The sequence below is a fragment of the Cuculus canorus genome, chromosome 15, assembly GCF_017976375.1.
Source record: "Cuculus canorus isolate bCucCan1 chromosome 15, bCucCan1.pri, whole genome shotgun sequence".
Lineage (NCBI taxonomy): Eukaryota > Metazoa > Chordata > Aves > Cuculiformes > Cuculidae > Cuculus > Cuculus canorus.
Window position 1 is genome coordinate 12,713,398 of NC_071415.1, and position 20,586 is coordinate 12,733,983.

General features: G+C 46.7%; 1 protein-coding gene across 1 annotated transcript in view; it reads left to right on the forward strand.

Moving 5' to 3' along the window:
- The window catches only part of MAD1L1 (mitotic arrest deficient 1 like 1), a 366,287-nt gene extending 349,586 nt beyond the window's left edge, over positions 1-16,701 (forward strand). The window contains exon 18 of the mRNA XM_054081023.1: positions 15,588-16,701. Within this exon, the coding sequence (XP_053936998.1) occupies positions 15,588-15,746 (159 nt within the window). The 3' untranslated portion in view covers positions 15,747-16,701. The remainder of the gene's footprint in view (positions 1-15,587) is intronic.
- The last annotated feature ends 3,885 nt before the right edge of the window (positions 16,702-20,586 follow it).

Consider the following 20,586-nt stretch of genomic DNA (forward strand, 5'->3'; position numbering starts at 1 on the left):
CTTCCGAAACATGTATTCACTGTTAAGCTATTTTTACTGGTTGGTGAGTATGTGGGAGTATTATAACAAAATAAGTGAGAAAAATAGCTTACAAATAATTCATAAGAAAATTTAGATGAGAACATATCTTAATGACTTCGGCCTCCTCGCTAGCCCGCATGCTGTATGAATGGTCATATGTACAAACATAAAGGTCACCTCTGATCTACGCTATTTATAAAATACAAATTTTGTCCACGGACACGTATATAAAATTCCATAAAAGGACTAATGTCAATGAAGCATTAAGGTTAAATAACCAGGCACTAAAAAGTAAAGAATTGTGCATCCCTGCATAGCACCTTAGGAATAAATCACATTACATCTGCCTCTGCCTTTGCACCTTAGTGGCAGAGGTTTCCCATCCGTGTGGATGCTGGGGGGCCCTGCAGCCGGGGCGTTTCTGGGGGATTTGCAGGAGCTGTACGTGGCTCCTGGCTCCTCTGCCAACCTGTTGTGTGACCCTCTGCATCACTTCTCGGGGGAACTGCTTCCCTCTTCGCCTTTTGTCTGCTTGGGGCACACAGATACACTTGTATTTGTGTCTTTGGGCAGAGCTCAGCCACAGGTGGGGCCACGTGAATACTAAAAAGTGCTAAAACTAGAATGAATAGCATCTTTCTTGGAGTAGCATCTTTCTTGATCAACCTGAGGAATGCTGTCCTTCGCTATCCCCTCCCCAAGATGCCCCTTTCTCACTGCAGACCAATATACTGGGGGATATCTCAAAATAATTCATTGAGAACTTGAGAGAAACAGCCTCAAAAGCATTGAACTTCTTTACAGTTGCAGCCCAATCTGTTGTGCTGCCTGAGCTCTTTTTTCTGCTCAGATATTCCATGGGAGACTGAAGGCAAACACAGGCTCTTTAAGTCTCCTCCGCAATCCCGATGCTTTTATTGGCACTGAGAGAAACACAGCTTAGCCCTCTGCAGCCAAAGCTAGATTCGTTTGCCTTTATAAACAACACAAATCTGTTTTCCTGGTTAAATAAAGTCATTTGCAGGGTCGTGTTGCGGGAAGGATGTGTCAGCTTACCCTGAATGGAGCAGTCATGAGGATGAATGGGTTGGTTGTTGGGCTCAAACAGCCTTCTGCACACTGAAGTGCTCTTCCCGAGACAGGCTGAGCCCTCGCCCGGGGACTGCACCCGCAGCCGCCTTGGATGGCTGCAGGTGCCTCTCTGCATCACTGCAGGCTTTATTGTGGGCATCCTTTTTTACGCCATTGTGCGGAGTTTATGATCAATTTATTGCAAAATGTTATTAATCTTTCATCTCGCACATTCCCTTCCAGCCTCAAGGTTTGAGAAAGCTCTGGTTTCTACAGCAAAGGAGGCAAAAGGGACTCGAGCACCAAGTCCTTTGCGTGGTTCTGCGTTGTAGGAAGCCTATTTCTTCTTGTCTGTCAATCTTGGGTAACACTAGTATTTCCCTATCATTCAGAGGCTTTTAATTCTCCTCGTTGCTGTAGACTTACTGGTTCTGGAAAGTTTGGTGTGTATCTGGTAGGGAAGGAGGTTGCTGAAGTTCTCCAGAGGATGTGAGGAATGAGGAAGCAGCAGCTTAAAGTGGGTTTGTTCCCTCTGAGGCTTTTTTTTCAAGTTTAGTTGAAAACAAGCAAGTGAAATGCAATGCGTAGAAGCACTTTGTTTATAAGGTTCTTTCTGGTTTTAAATGATTTCGCTTAAACATCTTTGTCTGTGAAACCTCCAAGGAAACTCATCCGTTTGTTTTCTCATCTGCATCTTCTGCTTTCTGTGTGGTTTTACACAAGAAAAAAATGTAAGCATCTCATGTACATTTATATAAACACAAATAAATGTAACTTGAGTTGTAAAATACCGGCTGGTTGAGCAGGACAGTGGAGAGTGATCTAAAGTAAACCCGCTGCCTTAGATGTGCTCTGTATTACAGCACTCCTTGTTTGCTGAGGTCTTTCCTTTGGCCTCCTGTGTATATATGAACACCGTTTCTACGATGTATTTAAAGCATAAATAGCCTGGATTCAAGGCATTTGAAGAAATACTTCTTGACTCTTTTGCTGTTTTGTTTGTGGTTTTTTGTTTGTGAAAACAATTCTCAAGAGCATTGTTAGGTGTATCATAGCAGGAACACCTCTGGGCGTGCTGGGGAATGTGTGAGAGCAGGTTTTGAGAGCTTTTATTTTCACACCATGTTTCAGTTCTGTAGTGATAAATGTTTTCTGGAGTACAAACCTGGAGTCCCTCCCCTTGCAGGTCTTGCTCCTTGAAATGTAAAAAGGCTTTTTTAAGTTTCAAGGGTTTGCTTGCTGTAGTGTTGTGTCACTCAGCCGGTAGCAGGGCTGATCAGCTGCATGGCAAGCAGCACAAAGTTGAATCTGCTGTTGATCTTAGCAGCTGATGGCATTAGGCAGGCAGGATTTGTACAGGACCTATGGCAGAGAGGAAAGGCGATGGCATAGCATAGGGAAAAATGAGGGAAAACCAGATCTATTAGGCAGTTCTGCATTGGCAGTTGACCTACGACTCAAACCAAGCCTGATATTCTCTACCAGAATTTTTCACCATACTTTCATGGCTGTGTACTGGGTAATTCCCCTATCCAGATGGGACGAGTGCTGCTGAGTATGGACAGCTGGGAGAGAAGCATTTGGAGTCCCCAGAAAATCATCTTAATTCAAGGCAGTACTTTAACCTTTCAGGTATGGGGGAAGCAAAACGTGTTCCCACTCCTTGCATGCAGCATCCTGGATCAGCAGGTAGAAACAGGCAATGCACACACATGCCTAGCTTTAAAAGCTCTGTTTCATTGCGTGCCCAACTAGTATGTGCCTCTTTCAGCCAGACACAGAGCATCCTGCAGGATGAGTGAGTGTTAGACCGTGGCTTCATTGCAGCAGTGTCGTAACCACAGACGGCCCAATTATTTCCAATGGGCCTCAGCCAGTATGCTCAGCTGTGATTTAGAACTTTTTGAAAGATAAGAAGCATTTAGAGCTAAGGGCTGGCTTTAGTCTTAGTTATTTACATCAGGATGGGAGGGATAAAATCTTTTATTAGTGCCACAGTTTAAATATTTTGGCTCTCTATTCCAATATTGTGGCAAGAAGGAGCCATATGTGTTCCTAGAAAGGGAGCCTAGTACAGCCGTTAATCAAGAGAGGATCTATTAATGTATTAACATTCAGAATAATGAGCAAAAACAGCACACACTGAAGAGACTAACACATATCTTCAGTCTGCAGTTTTCAAATGTTTGGAAAATGTTATATTCCTCCATCTTTCTAAAGCTGGTTTTCTGCCAAAAGAAGTTCTCTTCTGCTGTTAATTTTAGAAAGGTTAAATCTATTTACAAAAGCAAATATAGGCACAGAGTGATGAAACCCAGCAGGATGTGGGGAGTAAAAGGCTCCCAGGCTGCAGAGTTCATGCTGAGCACTGATCTAGCAGGGAAACTTGCAGATATCTCTTTTCCTTAACATTATGCAGAGTGGGGACCATGTTTGGAGAAGATATAAAGCCCAAGCTCCGTACCAACTCACCACCACCACCTTCCTCCGGAAGGCAATGGACAGCATATGTGTGTGTCTGCAGATGGCTTTTGGGCTCTAGGGAAGATTGCCGAAAGACTTGGCACAGGAAAAGGGCAAATTTTACAGAGCTCAAGAGTAGGAGAGATTGCTGGTTGAGCAGCTTGGTTGCCTTGAGGTCATTGCTAATTAGCGGCATCTTGCCTAAAGGAGTGAACATTACATTTTAATGTTGCTATGAAAACCAATCATGCTGTCTTCTCTTTGCATCCTATGCTACTGCCTGCTTTGCTGTGGCATCTGGAGCAAGCTGCACAAGAGGAAGGGAAGAAAGCCCTCTTAAAGGATGTGGAAGGATGCTGAAGTGGTAGTGGAGCTCAGATGAGAGAGGCTGGAGCATGACAGCTGTTACTGGATCATGCAAAAAGCCTGCCAGCAAAAATGCATCAATTTATGTGATATCCGGGTGTCTTGTCTTCTGTTTTCATAATTGCATACACGGTGTCTGCATAAATCTTTTCTTCCCCCCTGCACCTCCAGCGAAAGGAACTGACTGGCGGATGGCAGCCCATCAGTGGGAGAACACCAGCAGGAAGAGACAACCAGTCAGATGTGTGTCAGATGGGGAGGGCCAGGGCCCGAGGCAGATTCCTCGGAGGTTGCTCGAACATCGTGCATTCACTAAATAGAAAACCTCTCCTTTTCCCTACGGGAAGAGGAGCATGTTCATCCAGACATGAGAACCAGCAGCGCTGTCTTGCCATGTTCTTCAGGAGGTTAGTGCCAAATGACAGCACAGGCTGCAACAGTGGAAGCTTTCAGCAAATACGTCATAGCCCAAAGGTCTGAGTGTCCCCTCAAGGGATACAGTGGAATTTCTTTCCCTTTTTCACTGAATACTGAAATCTTTCTATTTATTTACTCCTTAGCTGCAACCTCTGTCCCTTTAGCTGTGGACTTCCTTCTTATTTTGAGATCAGATCTGCTCGAGGGTGGGAGGAATCCTATGACTCTTCATTTTACACTGGGTTTCCCATTAGAAGCCCATTTCCTGAAAGCAAAATATACCCAGCCTGCACAGGATAGTGGATTGATTTCTTTACTGTACTGGTCTTCAGCTTTTTCTGCCTGTGGACTACCAGTCTGGCTGGGTAACTCCACAAATACACCTACTGGGAACCACAAGCTCCATGCACTTAAAAGTCTTGAAGCTGAGAAAGAAACGGTGAAATTTTTGAAATTATGACGTCTTCTCTGCAGTATAAATCTTGCCTTGTGGCTATAGATGCAGCCTGAGAAATGTTCTTCCCCACAGGGGTTTGTGAGCTTTTAAGGGTCAAAAGTCATTCTTGAAGACACAAGAAAAACACTTTGTATGTTCAAAATCAATTTTCCTTTCCTTCTTTGACTTTCTGGGTAGTGACAACTCCTGCTCACTTTGGTCCTGTTGGCAGTTGTGCTGATGACAGCAATTTCAGATGAAGAAAAACAAACAAACTATGAGCCAGCAAAAAAGCAAGAGCAATGAAAGTGCCTTCCTCAACTCATGCTAAGATTGTGAAATTTGTTTATTGATGTTACAACAGCAACTTCTGTTATTTCTAAAGCCAATGCTTAAATACCACTTTGGTAGGTCGTAACTATAAGCAAGTCACATGGTCCTATAGCAGGAGGTAATTCTTGACGAGTTCTTCTTGCTCCTAGTTGAGCCGTGGCTTTGGTCTCCGTGGCGCTGACTGTAATACTGGCTCTGTGCAGAGGTGTGTCACCAATTTCCTTGATGTAAGGCTTAAATCTGCGTTTTAGCCTGGGGTGCCAGACTATGACAAACAAGAACTTGAAGAGAGTAATGAATAAACATGGTGAGAATTTCAGCTGTAATCTGCCATCAGGTCCATCTGTTACTCCTTCCCCCACAAGCCTTGCAGACTCAATGAGCCGGGAACAGGCATGCTCCATATACTGTCCCATCCTTCAGACACATATCTAAGGTCTAATTGTCTGCCTGTCATTAGGTTTATCACTTATGGTCTTTTGAGCCATTATTGGTCACAGGATCTTCTTGTTTGGTTCTTTAGCCTTCCGTCCAGCCTGCTCATGACAAGACTTCCAGAAGGATACCAGAAAGATGAGGAGGATAAACATATTAATCACACATTGATGTCTGCTGTATCGCAGTGTAGCAGTCGCTCCAATGAGATGTGCCTTGCAGGCATGTGTAATCTGCTCATTTAACCATTCCAGCACATCCTCCATCTCTTGCAAAACTAGATGCCCAGCCTCCCAGTCAATGGGGTTCTTTTCCAGTTGGCTGCTGACGAGTCCTGGTCTGTCTTACCTATTTGCACCATGTCACGTGCAGGCACTTCATTTGGGGCGAGTCTTGGGTTTTCCTGCTTATTTGCTCTAATCTAGAGAAGAGAAAACAGAGGTCCCTGGCAGAAGCATCATGCAGAAGCAGCTAAGCAGAGGAACGGCGCGTGCCTAGTGTGACTCAGTGAGCGGTGAAGGCTCCAGCAAGTTCTGCCTGTTCGTGAGTGGTGGTTCGCTCTGGGGAGCGGATGACGATCTCCCTAGCAACACGGCGGCTTGCAAAAAGTTGCCATCAAAATTCTCTGTGGTTCCAGCCATCTCTCATCGATGCAGGGTTTTGCAAACTTAGCTTCTCATGTTCTCTTACAGACCTTATGCTCACAGCTGCAGTTCACAAGTGGAGTATTCCTCGCTTTGGGAACCAGGCCATCTTAATTAAAGCCCACACAGATGATTTTTTTTTTGCATTTCTCCCATAGGTGCTTCTTTCTCGTGTTGCAGAAAGTCCATGTTCTTGTTTCTCTGCTCTTCTGTTGCTTCCAGCTCTCCTCCCAGCAGTGGAGATGGAGAGGAAAGTGATAAGTGATTTGACTAATGAGATGAGATCCCTATCTAAATGCGAGATTCTTGTGTACTGGGTTCATTTTCTAGTTCTTGATAGCTCCCTCAAGTTGTCTGTCGCCTGTCTTCCGGCTTTCCTGGGAGAGAGGTTTGAGACCTGATCTGAGCTGCACCTACCTCTGCCTTTGTGCCAAGCCACCGTATTCATTGGGGCCAGGTGTGGGTCAGAAACTGCCTCTGCTGGCAGGGCTGGAGGGCTACACGAGACTGTGATTTGGCTGGGAAAACAGAATTTAAATAACACCCAGTCCCTAGCATTGGAGGCTGTGACTGCACAGTCATTTCAGAGAAGGTGACGGGGGATTTTACTGTCCGTAATTTATGTCTCTCCTGCATATGGCTTGTATGGAGTGGCTAATGTTATAGACAGATGGGTTGGCATTTTACTAGACAGAACACATGGGCTAGATGATGTTAATGCTTGTTAGCTACTCACTCTGCAGCTTGACCAGTCCAATATAGTCACCTGGCAGATGGTTGGAAAGCTTCGGCCTGGGTGCTGGAGCAGTCGAGCTCTGCAGCGCCTGGTTGTGACAGCAGTTGGGATAATGTGCATTTGGCTGCTTTTTTCGGAGGGCTTCATTCTAGGTCGGAGATGCCCATGGCTGGGAGATCAGCACAGCTTCCTCTTATGTCAAGGCAAGACACTGATTTGTAAAAATCCTGAGCCTTTTAATGAGGTGTTGGCTTTAAAGGCTTAATTTCATAGTTTGGATTTTTATAGGATGGGATTGGGAAAATTCTGTGAGCCTTGTGCCTTGCTGCCATTTACAGTCTTTCATAGTTGATGTTTATAAACACGTTTAGCTGGTCAACACTGTTTAGTAGTTCTGAGGCCTTTTAAAAAGTTATAAATTATGATCTCAAGCCTGACTTTAAGCCTACTGCTAGTATTATTAGTTTGGAGCGGGCATCCCATGCAATCTTCTTTTCTCTATGGGATGAACAGTCTAGTGTGATTTGCTCTCACCAGTCTTGCACTCAGCTGAACCGTTTCTAGGTATCACCTTCACGAATCTCCACAGGGTGAATCTCCTCGGTAGTTGGTTTGCAGATCCCCATCGGAATCGGTGATTGCAAAAGCAGATGCATCCATATAGGTGAATTACTTACGTTGCTGTCTCCCCTCTTTGACAATACTGATGTTGAATTTTCAGTGTAGAGGTGGGAGGCCGAATGCATCCTACAGATGAGACAGGGTTTTTTAGTTTCAATACTTGTCCTTTAAAACTCTCAAAGCATTTTTGGAAAATGCATGGGTATTAATCCACGCTGAGCAGTAGTTCTCCAAACCTATGATTTAAATTGGATATATTTGTCTATGTCGGTCCTGAACTGTTGAATAACATTAATGCACCCTGATAATAGCTGTCACATTTTACCCCGGGGGTTGCTCCTTAGTGATAGGTGAAATCACAGCAGTTCAAAGCCCTGTCTTCCAGGATGAAAAGCTCTATAGGAATATTCAGATATAAAATAGTAATAGTATGAATCAAAAAATATGCTTCCGTTATTTTAAAGCCTTTGATCTTATTTTTATGGCATCGCTTTTGACAGTTTAAAGGGCATTAACCTGTGGGAGAAACCTTTTGAGAGAAGATGCTGACTTGCCCTCCACTGCACTGAGCTCTGTCCCCCAGGATTAACACCAACCGATTTTCCCCATCGAGACGGGTGCAGGTGCTTCAGCACATGTCACTGCTCTTTTTTACATGTTTCATCTTTTTACAGCAGGTGCAGGAGAGCTCACGTAGATCAAAACATGTAGCTGTAGGGAGAAACTCACTGCTACGCAATGCGCCCCGCTCTGTGTTTCTTTGGTGCTGAGCTGGTGCAGCATCCAGGACCGCATCACTTCTGTCACTCGTGTGCGCAGTGCCCAGGTCGCGTTGCTGAGGATGATGGAGGTATACGAGCTGACCTCTTGTGCGGAAGACGTTGTGGGGTTGTGGTTCATCTCAATGTTGAATAATAAGAAAGAGAAAGGAAATGTTTGCTATAAATCTCACTGCACGCAGGGCTGTTTCTTACTTATCCCATCCTGGCTTTCAATTTTTTTCTTGGCATTGCCAGGTTCTTGCTTTTCTTTGCTCAGCAGCTAAAAGCAGCTTTTTCATTACATTTCTTGGAAGGCCCTTTACAGGCATCCAGCCCTCTCTGCCTCATAAATTCACTTTATATAGCAAGCTGGTGACACGGAGGTTAGAGGTCTTGGCAAGAAGCAATTATTATAAAGAAGTGCTCTTCCTCTTTTGGATTTCAAAGAGGATATTAAGGAGGGAAAAACTTCACTGCAGACAAGGGTCGTTTGTGAAAGGTAGGTGACTTGACCCATGCTGCGAGAGCTACCTTGGGCAGGCATCCTGTCAGGCCAGCTGAAACCTGCCCATTACCTTGATAAACGAAGGAAACCAGTAAACAGTTTGCTAAATAACCTCATAAATATTTCCAGCCGTAAGCACATCTCGTGGTACAATTTGTTTTTTGATTTTTTTTTTTTTTTAATATTTCTCTAATTTTAAATGAACAGCCTCTAATTAAAGTGATTTAGTGGCTACCTGGGGACCTGGTATTTGAGCAGCGCGTGATGCTTAGGAGAGATTGATTGGTGAGGCGTAACTCAATTGGGGGATTTTGATAATGATATCATCACCCGAGAGAGCCAAGTTTGAGCAATTAGATCTCCAAACCTCACGTCTGGGTTGTTATAACTTCAGCAGGCAGTTATACATACATATGTGTGGTTTCCTTGGTATTCCCTGGGCACGCCAGTCCTTTAGTTGGCTCTGGGCTTGGTGGGCTGCCCCATGTGTGTGTATCCGCCTTTTCAGAGTGATCCCGTAGTGGTGATTTATCAGCTTTGCAGAACCAGAGAGAGGGTGCCAGCCTGCTTGGCATCTGTGCATCCCCCCTCGATATCCACATGTGGACAAGGCGGCCTTTGACATTTAGAAAAATCTCAGCATCCAAAGCAAGAGGCAGAAACAAAAGGATTTTCTCATTTAAAGGTCAGAGCAGGCAGCTTCTTAAAAGATATTTTCAAATAGGTTTGTTGGGCTGTGACAAGGTCCGTGTGTATTAATGGGTGCCGAGGCAGGCGAGGGGTGCCGCAGGGAAGGCGTCAGAGGGAGGCGAGAGGCTGTCAGGACCAACAACATGCCCAAGGCACTTGGTGGCAGAGGCTCTGTGGTGGTGGTGGCATGTGGTGATAGCTCTGCAGAGGTTTGGGGAGGTGATCAGGCAGCGCGGTAGACCCTGAGGACTTCTGCTGATGGGGGAAAGTGTTGGGGAACAGGAGGTGACTGTCCTGTGTGAAGAGGAGGTCTGAAGGATCCGAATGATGAAGGTAAATTGCCAAAGGGATTGATGTGGCGGGGACATGTGCGTAACCCATGTCAGAGTAGGCTTCAAGGTGGGGTGAAGAACTCCACGAGAACAAGGGAAATGTCAATAAGGGCTGGTGCACGGAGAGGAGAGGAGAGCACAGCATGGTCTGTGACACCAGAGACCTGTGGACCTGCTTGGAGCAGGGGGAAGCTCTGCATGGCGTCACAGATGTGAAGCTGTGTTGCCCCTTCCCTTGGCACGCTCAGGGCTGTTTGTTGTGTGTTCAGAGTGGTTGTGCGTAGGGCTGAGGCATGGACAGTGATTTATGGAAGGAGCGTAGCAGCTGAAATGGAGCCTCCACGATACATTCGCTGGGTAAATGTCACTGGGCAATGATTCAGTTGCTCATTTTGACCCCTAATACATCTTAGCCTTGAAAAGTACTGTCTACTGTAGAGCGCGGCTGAGCGGCATCTGCAAAGCAAAGGCTTGTTACTGTGCCAAGGGATGGGAATCCACTCTGGCAGCCCTGCTAAAGTCTTAGGTTCCACCCTTCCTCACATCGAAGAGATGTTTGAACTGGATTTCCCAAGCTGAGCTGCAACTCTTGCCTGTTGTGCTTGGCAGAAATCTCCACCATCACTGTTGTCACCTCTACAAAAAGCATTTGGAAACTCCACCTCTGTCACCTGGGGTGGGAAGTGTTTGGAGATGCAGGAACGAATGAAGGCAAGTGAGCTTTATTGGTGTGGAAATCGGAGGTAGACTATCCCCTCTTTAATCTGAAATCATAGAATCGTAGAACAGCCCAGGCTGGAAGGGGCCTTGAAAGATCATCTGGTCCAGCCTTCCATGGGAAAGGGAGCCTAGGTGAGATTATCAGGTTGTATTGAATGCTGAAGCCCTCTTCTCCCTTTTTCTGCATTTCTACCCCATATTTTCTCACAGTGCCACATCCTCATGTCAGCCTTCTCCATGGGACATGCAGTCATCCTCTTTTCAGTCTTATGCCAGGGTTTGAAGTCCTACAGGACATTGGGCGTTAGACTCAACCAGTATTTTTCAGGAAGCATCCTTCGCATGATTAAAGTCACACTGTAGGCCAGTTCATAGCTGATGGTCCTTTTGGAGCCAGAGTAGCAGCATCCATTGATTTTAGCTACCAAAATATGTCAGAGAGAAGAGGAAAGGGGCATACAAGAAGCTAAAAATTGGTGTATCTAGTTCGAAGTGCACTTCTGAACCATACATTACCTTGTAAGTGACCGAAGGAGACACCGTCACGCTTTTGATGTAACCCCCTCAGCTGGTGGAACAAGCAGAGAAGTAAATGCTGGGTTTAGGCTTTCAGGAAGTGTTCCTGTGCAACAGCAGTATGGGACAAAGAACCATCGCAGCAAAAGCACTGCAGTCAGAAGCTCTGTATATGTTCTATTGGAGTGTCGGCTGTTGGTAGAGTCTCCTTTATGGTCCATACGTTGCAGCACTATCAGCCCCATCCCGCCAGCTGCAGGTCCATCCCCCAGCAGATACATTTGGGAGTGCCTAATGCTCCTACGCATCTTGTGCATTGTCTGCTCCTTGCTGAGATTGTCCCTGTTGGAGAGAATTCCTCACTTTTCTACCACGCTGGTGGTTATTTGAGAGACTTTTATATGTATATATAAACTATAAAGCCTTGAATAATTTACCAGTTTCCAGGGTTAAGAGGAAGATTTATGATGTTTCTTTCTGGCAGGCAGCAGCTGATCTTGATTCTCCTGGAAAAACAATTGTACTAATGGCTCTTTTCTCTGAGCGGATCCAGTAGCAGCTACTGCAAGTTTATGTCACCATGTGGTAAATGGACCTGTCGTATTCGTGTTTTACAATACAGTGGAATCTGCTCGCTGATCAGATTGCTCCGTGGGGTGGCACAGCCTGCGAGGAGGAAAACGGGGTGTCACCCTTCAAATCTATGGCAGGAGTCACATCAACACCCCCCCCCCCTCCCCAGCAGCACCGAGCGTGCAGTAACGCAGGGCAAAGATTGATTTCCATTGCTTTTCTAGAAGAGGTCCCGATAGGCCGTAAATCAGACTGAACTGGCAACACAGCTTAGTGAAAGCAGGAATCTTTCCTTTTGCAAGTATTTGAGATCTGAATAAAACATAACATAGAACTGAATCTCGGTAGTTTAGTGAGCCAGGCAGATTTTTTCCATGAATTAGAAGAAACCAATATTCAGTCTATGTAAAGGGAACCTGTCTGATGGTATTCTCATAATACTCAGCTTTAGCATCCTAGGGCTGCTCTGTGCTCCTGGAAACTGGAGGAGGGGGTTATATTTGCTTGTCTAGTGAAGTGCAGCAATTGGCTGGCTCAGCGCAGTGGGGGAACGGGGAGTGAGGTGCGATGGTGGTCCCCAAAGTCTCCTGTTGATTGACTCCTGTACACATTGACTACAGGGCGGGTGGGGGTACACACAGGCTCAGCTTTTCCTTCGACTCCATCTGTTTAGTTCGACTCTAAATCTTGATGCCTTTTCTTTCACGCTCGTCTTTAAAAGCAACAACACACTACAGGGATGTAGCTCTGAGGAAGACGTGTCAGTAGAGTTGGGCGCAGAGCAGTTAGGGCTGAGTTTGAAAGTGCTCTGGTCTCTCTTGCCCCGTTCACACTCACGGACTGTCCCTGCGGATCAGTGATACTTGTTTAGGTTCCTCAGTTGGGCATTTTCTACCTAGATGGGGATGGGAGGCTTTTGGCTTCATCTGAACTTTGAATTCTCACAGGTGCATCACTGGGGCTGAATGGCCATCCCATTGTGTGGAGTATGTCATGAATAGTCGATGTGCGCTGTCACCTGCAAGTTCTTGTTAGCAGGGGCTGTGTCCAGGAGTTTTTCTTTAAGGGTTGAGGCTTTTTGTTAATTTTAAAATGAGCGGAGGGCACCCTGGCTGTGACTTTGGAAAGGAGGATTTGAGCACCCTTACAGCTCTAAACCACTGTAAGAAAAATTTCATTTTTTATATCTCTGACAAATCTGGTTTTTAGAGCTGGAGTGGCAGGGATGCTCCGAATCGATCCAAAATGGTGTGAAGCAACCAGACCTTACAGCATTCATTCAGCAGAGCATCCTCTCCAGTGTCATCCCCCTCTGTGCTCCACACACTCGCTCCACAAGGCATCCGTCTGCCTTGTAGTGGTCCCCTGCTCGCTCCCACGCCACACACCCCGATGCTTCTCCCTCTGCCTGCAGCTCTCCAGGTGCGCCAGGCAGGGTGCAGACTGCTGTTCGAAAAGAAATCCTGTGAATTAATGGGAACATATTGCCATTATTTTGTATAATCACTTTATTTGTAAAACACGTGCTGCAAAGGTAGTCCCGCTGTTGAAGTCAAAGCAACAAATCTATCTGTGTCGCAGTGTATACTGCATTATGAACAGATGAGTGAAGGGGGAAAAAAAAAAGCAATAAAAACAAATAAGAAAGGTAACAACGATGGCAATTGTAAAACACTCTCAGAAAAAAAAAAAAAGTTTCTAAATTTTTTTTAAAATCAGTGTGAGATGGAATGAACTGAAGCGCAAGTGCATCCATCCTCAAAGTTAGCGTGTAAACATCCCCCGGCAGAGGAAGAATTGCCTTTTTTTCCAAGTGGCTGCCATCTCCCTTTGTTCCTGTTACAGAAGAGATCATAAGAAACCTGGGTGAGATGTCTGAGGTTTGGAAGCTTTTTGTGTTTTTTTAGATTTTTTGGAGATCCTGAGGAGTTGGAGCCCACGTTGGGGAGGGCGATGCCTCCTTTGGCCATCTGACAACCAAGAGAAACCACAGTCCTATTGAACTCAATGGGAAATAAGTTTTCTGAGAAGTACGTATTTGTTAACATAACTTTCTCTGAACATTATTCTTCTGCCTCTGCTGAAAGAGGAAACTTTGGTTATAAAGGATAGTAGAGAGAAATTGCCGTTAATCTCATAAAAAAAGAAATTATTCAAATATAGCCTTCTTTCACGACGCCAGTGAGCTCAAAGTAGAGCTGAACTTTAAAACATTTATGTTACTTCGTTTCCAAGATCATAAAACACAAGCAAATGGTCTGGCACTAGATGCTAAATTTCTTAAGGAACTTGCTTTAATTAATTAAACTAGTAAACCAATTAATGGATTTACTTGTAAATACTTAGAAAATTAATTCTGTGCCCAAAGAGTGTTTTAAATCTGTGAAGGAGGCTGCATGTGTTTCATACAGAGCTTGAATTCCCATTTTAGGTGAATCCAATTCAGCGCAGACTTTGGAGACACAAGTGAGGCATTGATAATACTCGGACCTCCCTCTGAAACCGGCGCTTCCCCTTAGCTGAATCCAGGGGGGGGATTTGCAAACCAAAACCTGTGCTGGTTTTACAGCACCCAACCCCTCTACTAGCTCTTAGCTGTGCTACAGCCTCAGATGTACCTTCAGATGGTACATTGGATGTGCAGAAAGCAAGTTGGGTTGTCGCAGTAAGGAGAGGATTAAAGCGCTGATCTTCCTTTGGAGTTGCTGAAAAACAACCAAGTCAAAGTGGCGGAGATTTAAACAAAAGTTAATTTACTTCTGCACGTGGACACCTTGTTTAGATTCCCTGCCTGGCCCAGGGGTGACGGGAGCAAACCTCCGTACCTTGTGCTCTTCACAATCCAAAGTGACACATACATGAAAAGTTCATAATCAGATGTATCCAGGCTCCTGAGAACATGAAATCAGAAACGAGCAGGTTGCCCGGGGCTCTTGGCAGTTATCTCTTCCCTTTTCTCCTAGTAGGTAAAGCCATGTTTTCCCTTTACGTGGTAGTCTTCCGCTCTGGCTTTTGGTATCCATACACTGGGATGCGGGGATGCTGGCTTTGCCCAGCATTGCTCGAGCTGCCCTGCCTCAACTCCAAGGGAGCAGTTAGAAATGGGAGCATTTTGAAAAGGAAAATGGCAGAGGGGAGGAAATTAGCATTTGTAATGTGATGTTTTTGCTGTTTATTAATAAACAAGCAGCTTTTGTGCCTCTAGGGGCAAGAGTGGCTTCAAGCTTCCCTTACTTCACTTGCATTTAGCTTTTTTCCTTGTTTTATGTGTTACAGGAGATCTGTAATGTCTTCCCACATGTTGAGTTTCCTTCTTTTCATGAGAGAATCTCTGGAATAATTCCTCTGGAGCTCTCGGCTATGCGCTGCTGGGCTGATCCAGAAACACTTCAGGGATGCGGGGTGGATCAGCAGCTTGTTGAGAAGGAGTTGTGTTAATGAGGAGAAGGTCTGCTTTCTCCTTAAGAAGCCGAATGACTTCAGGGATAATTTTTCATGGAGGGAAACCCCTCCTTGCGTGTAGCTCCTGACACCGGAGACCCGCAGGTGCTGGTGAGGGTGGGCACCCACCCCGATTCTGTGCTGGCAGCAGAGCCTGGCCACTGGGGCACATCGCTGGCTCATATTCATCCAGCTATTGACCAACATCTCCAGGTCTTTTTCTGCCAGGCAGCTTTTCAGTCTTTCATCCCCAAGCCTATAGCATTGCACGGGGCTCTTGTGACCCCAGTGCAGGACCTGACATTTCGCCTTGTTGAACCTCATGTGCACAACACAGTAACAGCCCAATTACACCACGGAACACCTGCAGAAGATAACGTGGCCTTGGTTGCAGGAGGATCCATGCAGAAGGAGGCTTCAAGGCAATGGCACTAGCTCGCCCCTGCGTCACGGGAGGTGAATTAAAACCCTGCTGTATTAATGGGCTTGTTTTTCTTTCCCCTCAGGCCTCCAGCTCCTCCGGTGGCAAAATGCAGCTTCTGGAAACTGAGTTCTCGCGAACCATCCGTGAGCTTATTGAACTCCATCTGCTTCGCCAAGACAGCATCCCGGCTTTCCTCAGTGCCCTCACCCTCGACCTCTTCAGCCGCCAGACCGTCGCTTAGTGTCCCACCACCAGCTACCAGCCAGGCATGAAGCACTCCTGGGCAGGACACTTGAGGTAGAAAGGACAAATTCTCTCCTCTCACCCTTTATTTGTAGTGTCGAGTTGCTTCAGTTTTGCAGGGAATTCCTCCTTTCCCCTTTTTTCATACTGATTCCCAAATTATTCCCAACTAATTCTTCTGAAAAGCATAATTTCTCTTGTGAGAGGGTAAGTCTAGCTCCATCCCAGGGCTCTCCTGTTTTAAGACCCAGTCCCTACCTTTGAACTGGGAAATGCGTTCATCACTGCCCAGACTGCCTTAGCATCTCTCTGGGAATACGGTGGGCAGTGCTGCTTTGAGGAGCCACAGCATCACCATTTGCTATTTTTCCCAAAAGCATTCCTCAAGTATAGACCCCAGCGGAGAGACGGGCCTTGCCGGAGGCTGATGCTTCCTGCCCCCATGGTTGTCCCCAAGCCAAGGGCTTGGTCCCTGAGGAGAGGGACCTGGGGGGAAGATCAGTCACGAGTAGTAGGTTCTTTATGGATACTTCTGCTCCTGCAAACAGCTCATCATTCAACAGGGTTGAAATTGTTTTCAAGATATCCAGTTACCCGAGTTTGCTGTCACTCAGCAGACAAACACAAGCATAAATGGCCATTTGAAGACCCGGTGCCTTTGTTGGGACCTCTCCACAGTGTGCTGTGCTCAAATGTCACTGGTGTGCTTTTTGTTCCTCACTAAGACTTCTAGGCTCTTGGATACCTCAGGACTGCGGAAGGGGTGAGAGTGCTCTTTGGGGTGTGCTCGCTGCTGCTGGCTTTAGTCTGCCTCCAGGCTGTAGGGACCTGCTCTTTGCTAGGAGTCTCCCTCCTTCTCTCCCCCGTGGAGGATGGAGCACCCCCTGAAGTCTGATGTGTTATGTTAAAATGGATACACCTCTTCTATCTTAAGAATAAAGTGTCACTTCTCAAGCTGGATGCACGACTCCTTTATTTGGGATATAGGCTGTGCTCTCCCTGTGCACTCCCACGTCTAAAGCGTGATGACGAATCATCCATCGATGGTCTGGTGCTGGTACTGCTTTGAGAAGGGAAGACATCATTTTCTCGTTTTTTCCAGGCAAGTCTCATTCATGTTGTAAACCAGATTAGCTTCTTATGAACTTCTGTGTGTATTGATTTCCTCTTGATATCAGCAGGAGCATACTTCCTAAGCTTGATGAGAAGGTAGCAGTAAGCAGGCTAGAAACTTAGCTTAGATGCTTACAGTGGCTGCAGGGTTGGCCATGCGTGCTGGAGTCACTCTGGGGCCTGTCGATATGTCTACAGGCATGGAAAATAGCTGCTATAGACCCAACTGATCAGGGGTGGAGAGACAAACGTGTGCTCTGGTGAGGCTGCAGCCTCCCATCTCTGCAGCCTTCCTCTCCGCAGGGTTTGCAGGGAAGTGCAATAGCAAAAGTTTGGCGTTTTTCTCTTCTGCTTGAAGAAGTCCTGGTGGAAGATGAATTGCCTGGCGTGCTGTGCCAGGGGAACGCTGCCTGATTCATATGCGCGACGTGGCACTGAGAGTCGCCTTCCTCAGTCATGAGGAAAATGAATCATGACGTCAGCCGCATTCGGCTCCTCCACCAACACAATAGTGCATCCTGGCTGCCTCAGAAAATTTTTCTCCTGGCTCCTCGCAGGAGAAGTGAAGTAATTAATAAGTTTACAATAAACCCTCTATCTTAGCAAAACACGGGTGAGGCGAGAAGCGATGCTGGAGAGTGACAACGGAAAACGTGTTCTGCACCTTGGAAAGTTGCCTCCCAAGAGTGAAAGGATAATAAGTTGGGGTAGAAAACAGCAGTCTCCTGAGACGCCTTTGGTGGGGAGGAGAGACAGATGAATTACTGCTCTGCACCTCGTTCTCCCAGCAAGACTGATTTGTTCAACTAAGTTTAATACAGCAGCACTGTTGGGAGAGGTTTGTCGTGAGGATGGGTGCTTGGTGAGATGTGCTGGTGTGGGGCAGCGCCTGGTCCTGCCCGTGGCTTGGGAAGCTGCTGGAGTAACTGCCCCACTTTGGTCAGCAGGAACCACTGCTGCAGAGCGAGCAGCCTTGGGCACTGTGTGAAAGTGGGGCTTTTGTGAAGCTTGGCTCCTCTAAGGCTTATTGATGGAGGCCTGCGAGCGTTAACGTGGAAGTGAGACCATTGCAAAGTCACCTGGGCCACAGGGAAGAAGAGCTGAGACACTCCAGTTTCTAGCTCCAACACCAAATTCAGGCTGAAGCCCCGAACATATGGCTGTACCCTGCTGTCACGGCAGCTCCCGTGTCTGCTGTCATCATTATACTGCTTGTCTCAGCCACGACAGAGCTGCAAGGAGTAACTGCGATGTTGAATTTCACACTGATTGCTCCTTCCATGCTCAGCTACATGGGACTCGGCAGCTCATCGCAGGGTTCTGCCTCCTGTGCTCACTCCCCCCCGCATCCCTCCTCCACGGGTGCAGCCCCCCAGGGTGCAGAGACCCTGCTTGCTGCTGATGCTACAGCAAGTTTCAACCACCCCAGGTGCTGGGGGCACAAGTCCCATCTGGTTTTGGCTCATGGCTTGCAAAGCTCTAGGCCTGTTTGTGGAAAATCCTTTTAGAAAATCTTGGGAGATCGGTAATAAATTTGCAGTTGGTTGGAGGGGAGAGGCGAGAGTGTTAACAAGTGTGTGCATGCTCGCTGGGTCTCCGTGCATGCTCGCTGGGTTTATGAGCTATAAGCTGTAAAATATGATTTATTAATGCACGGCTGGGGGACTGTGTGTGGCAGAGCACTGTCTTGTTTGCAGTGTTGCCTGAAGCTTCCCTTCACTCAAACTGCTTGTGAGCCCCCGTGAGCCCCCGCTCCTCTACTGATCAACCCTTTTCATCTGCGTGCATATATGAATACCAAAGAGGGGCAAAGAGCTGTCAAGTGCTGCCGTACGGTCCTTGAAAGCAGCAGAGCTCTTGGTTAAGGCAGGTATTGCAAAGTTCATGCCTCTCCTCAGGTCATGTCTCTGAACCTGGAGCCTTTTGCTCTCACTTTGTGTCTCCTGGCTCTTGGCATCGTTGCATGTTGTTTGTGTGAACCTCGGAGCGGTCCTGGAAGTGTGTGATGCCTAAGAAGGAACTTCTTGGGGTATGGAAGGTGATGGGGCAGGAGCTATCCCACTCCTGGCTCTTGGATTTTCTGCCTATCATGGGACAAGCCTGGGAGTCCCTGCTGCACTGCAGGCTCTATAAAATGGGAATATTGCTTCCCTGCCATGGTCTCCCAACACCGGCCACCATTTATTTCACCCTAAATGTCGCCCCGCAGGGAGCCCAGGTGAGTGGCAAATTCCCACCAGGTCTCATGGTCAGTGGGGATCAGACACACGGTCCTGCAGCTGCGGTGCCAGCATTGCTGTCAGTTCTCCATCGCTCCCCTCCACTCGCTCCGACGCACCGAAGAAACACAGAGCATCACCCACCCTTTTCATTTCCCAACCCCAGCAGCAGGCTGAGAGACAGCCGAGAATGGTGTGACTTGGGCTGACGGGCAGATGTGTCAAAATAAGCCTCCGGGAAGAGAGGCGAAGCCTTCTGAGGACATCACCAAGGTAATGCTGGACCTCAGCAGCCAATGCTGCTCGGTGCAGGAGATGACGAAGCCAGGGCAGGTTTGGTTCTGTTATAGCTTTTAGCTCTTTGAAGATGTTGGGAAAATGATGACGGTGTCAGGTGCCAGGTGACCGTAGCTAATGATGGCGCATTCTTGATGAGGTAAGTGTAGTTGCTGGGGAGGACAGAACACGCTCTCTGCGCCGGTATAAATCACATTCACGCTGCCTGCTGTGACAGCAGATTCGGATTTAATAGCAGAGACGCTAAAAGTTGCATGATCTTTAAAAGCTACAAAACGCGCCCACTCTGATCAGGGGCGGGATATTAAATAAATAAATAAATAAATAATCAGCGAAGCTTTTTCACAAAGTCTTTTTTAAATATTAAAATCCCATCCTTCCCAACAGGAAAGCTTTTTTCAGGCTAAGAGGAGCGGCTGAACGGCATCTGATGATATCGCATTGACACAAGTGTCTAGAAAAATAGGGTAGGAATGTGTGATCTGTTCTGAAAAAGGAACCCTAGCTAATAGGAAATATGCTGATGCTACTTTTAATTTCATGACTCAGGTTTGCTGCAGAATTGATGGCAATCTGTGTTGGAGGTTGGTTGCATTGAAACAGTTCTCTGCCGCTTGGGGCTTTTCTATTTCTTGTGTCTCTTTGGAGAGGTTATTATTGTAATTTTTTTTTGTGTGTTTGGGGGGCTCATAGATGTTATTTGAAAGGACAGAGGAGCGGTTTGGCACCCAAAGGAAATAGGAGAGTTTTGCTTCAGAAGCATTGTACGTAGAAATCACAAAGCCTCCACAAAGGGACTGCTGCAAACCCTGTCCCTGGGCTGCTGTCCCAGCGGCTGCTTCTGCACTTTCCATCCATGATAACTGGGTCTCCAGCCTTCCTTGTGTGAGTGTTTTCCCTCAAAGCAAATACAAGGGACAAACCAGAAGGAAAATATACTTTAAAGAAGACACTGCCTTGTAAGTTAGGGAACACAAAGGCAGTTCCTTGATGCTGGAGGGCTCAGGAGCAGCCCGTGTCTTTGGTCTCCACCCAAACCACATTCCTCCACCAAATCACATTTCTTCAGGTTGCGTCCATTCTCTCTCCTGCTTCCCCCACATGGGATCAAGCACCTCCTGGACCCTTCATGTTCCCTGTGCTGCTTCCTCATCCAGGCTCCAGTGGTGATGAGTTTATTAGTGTTGCTAATTTTACCTGATGCTGCTT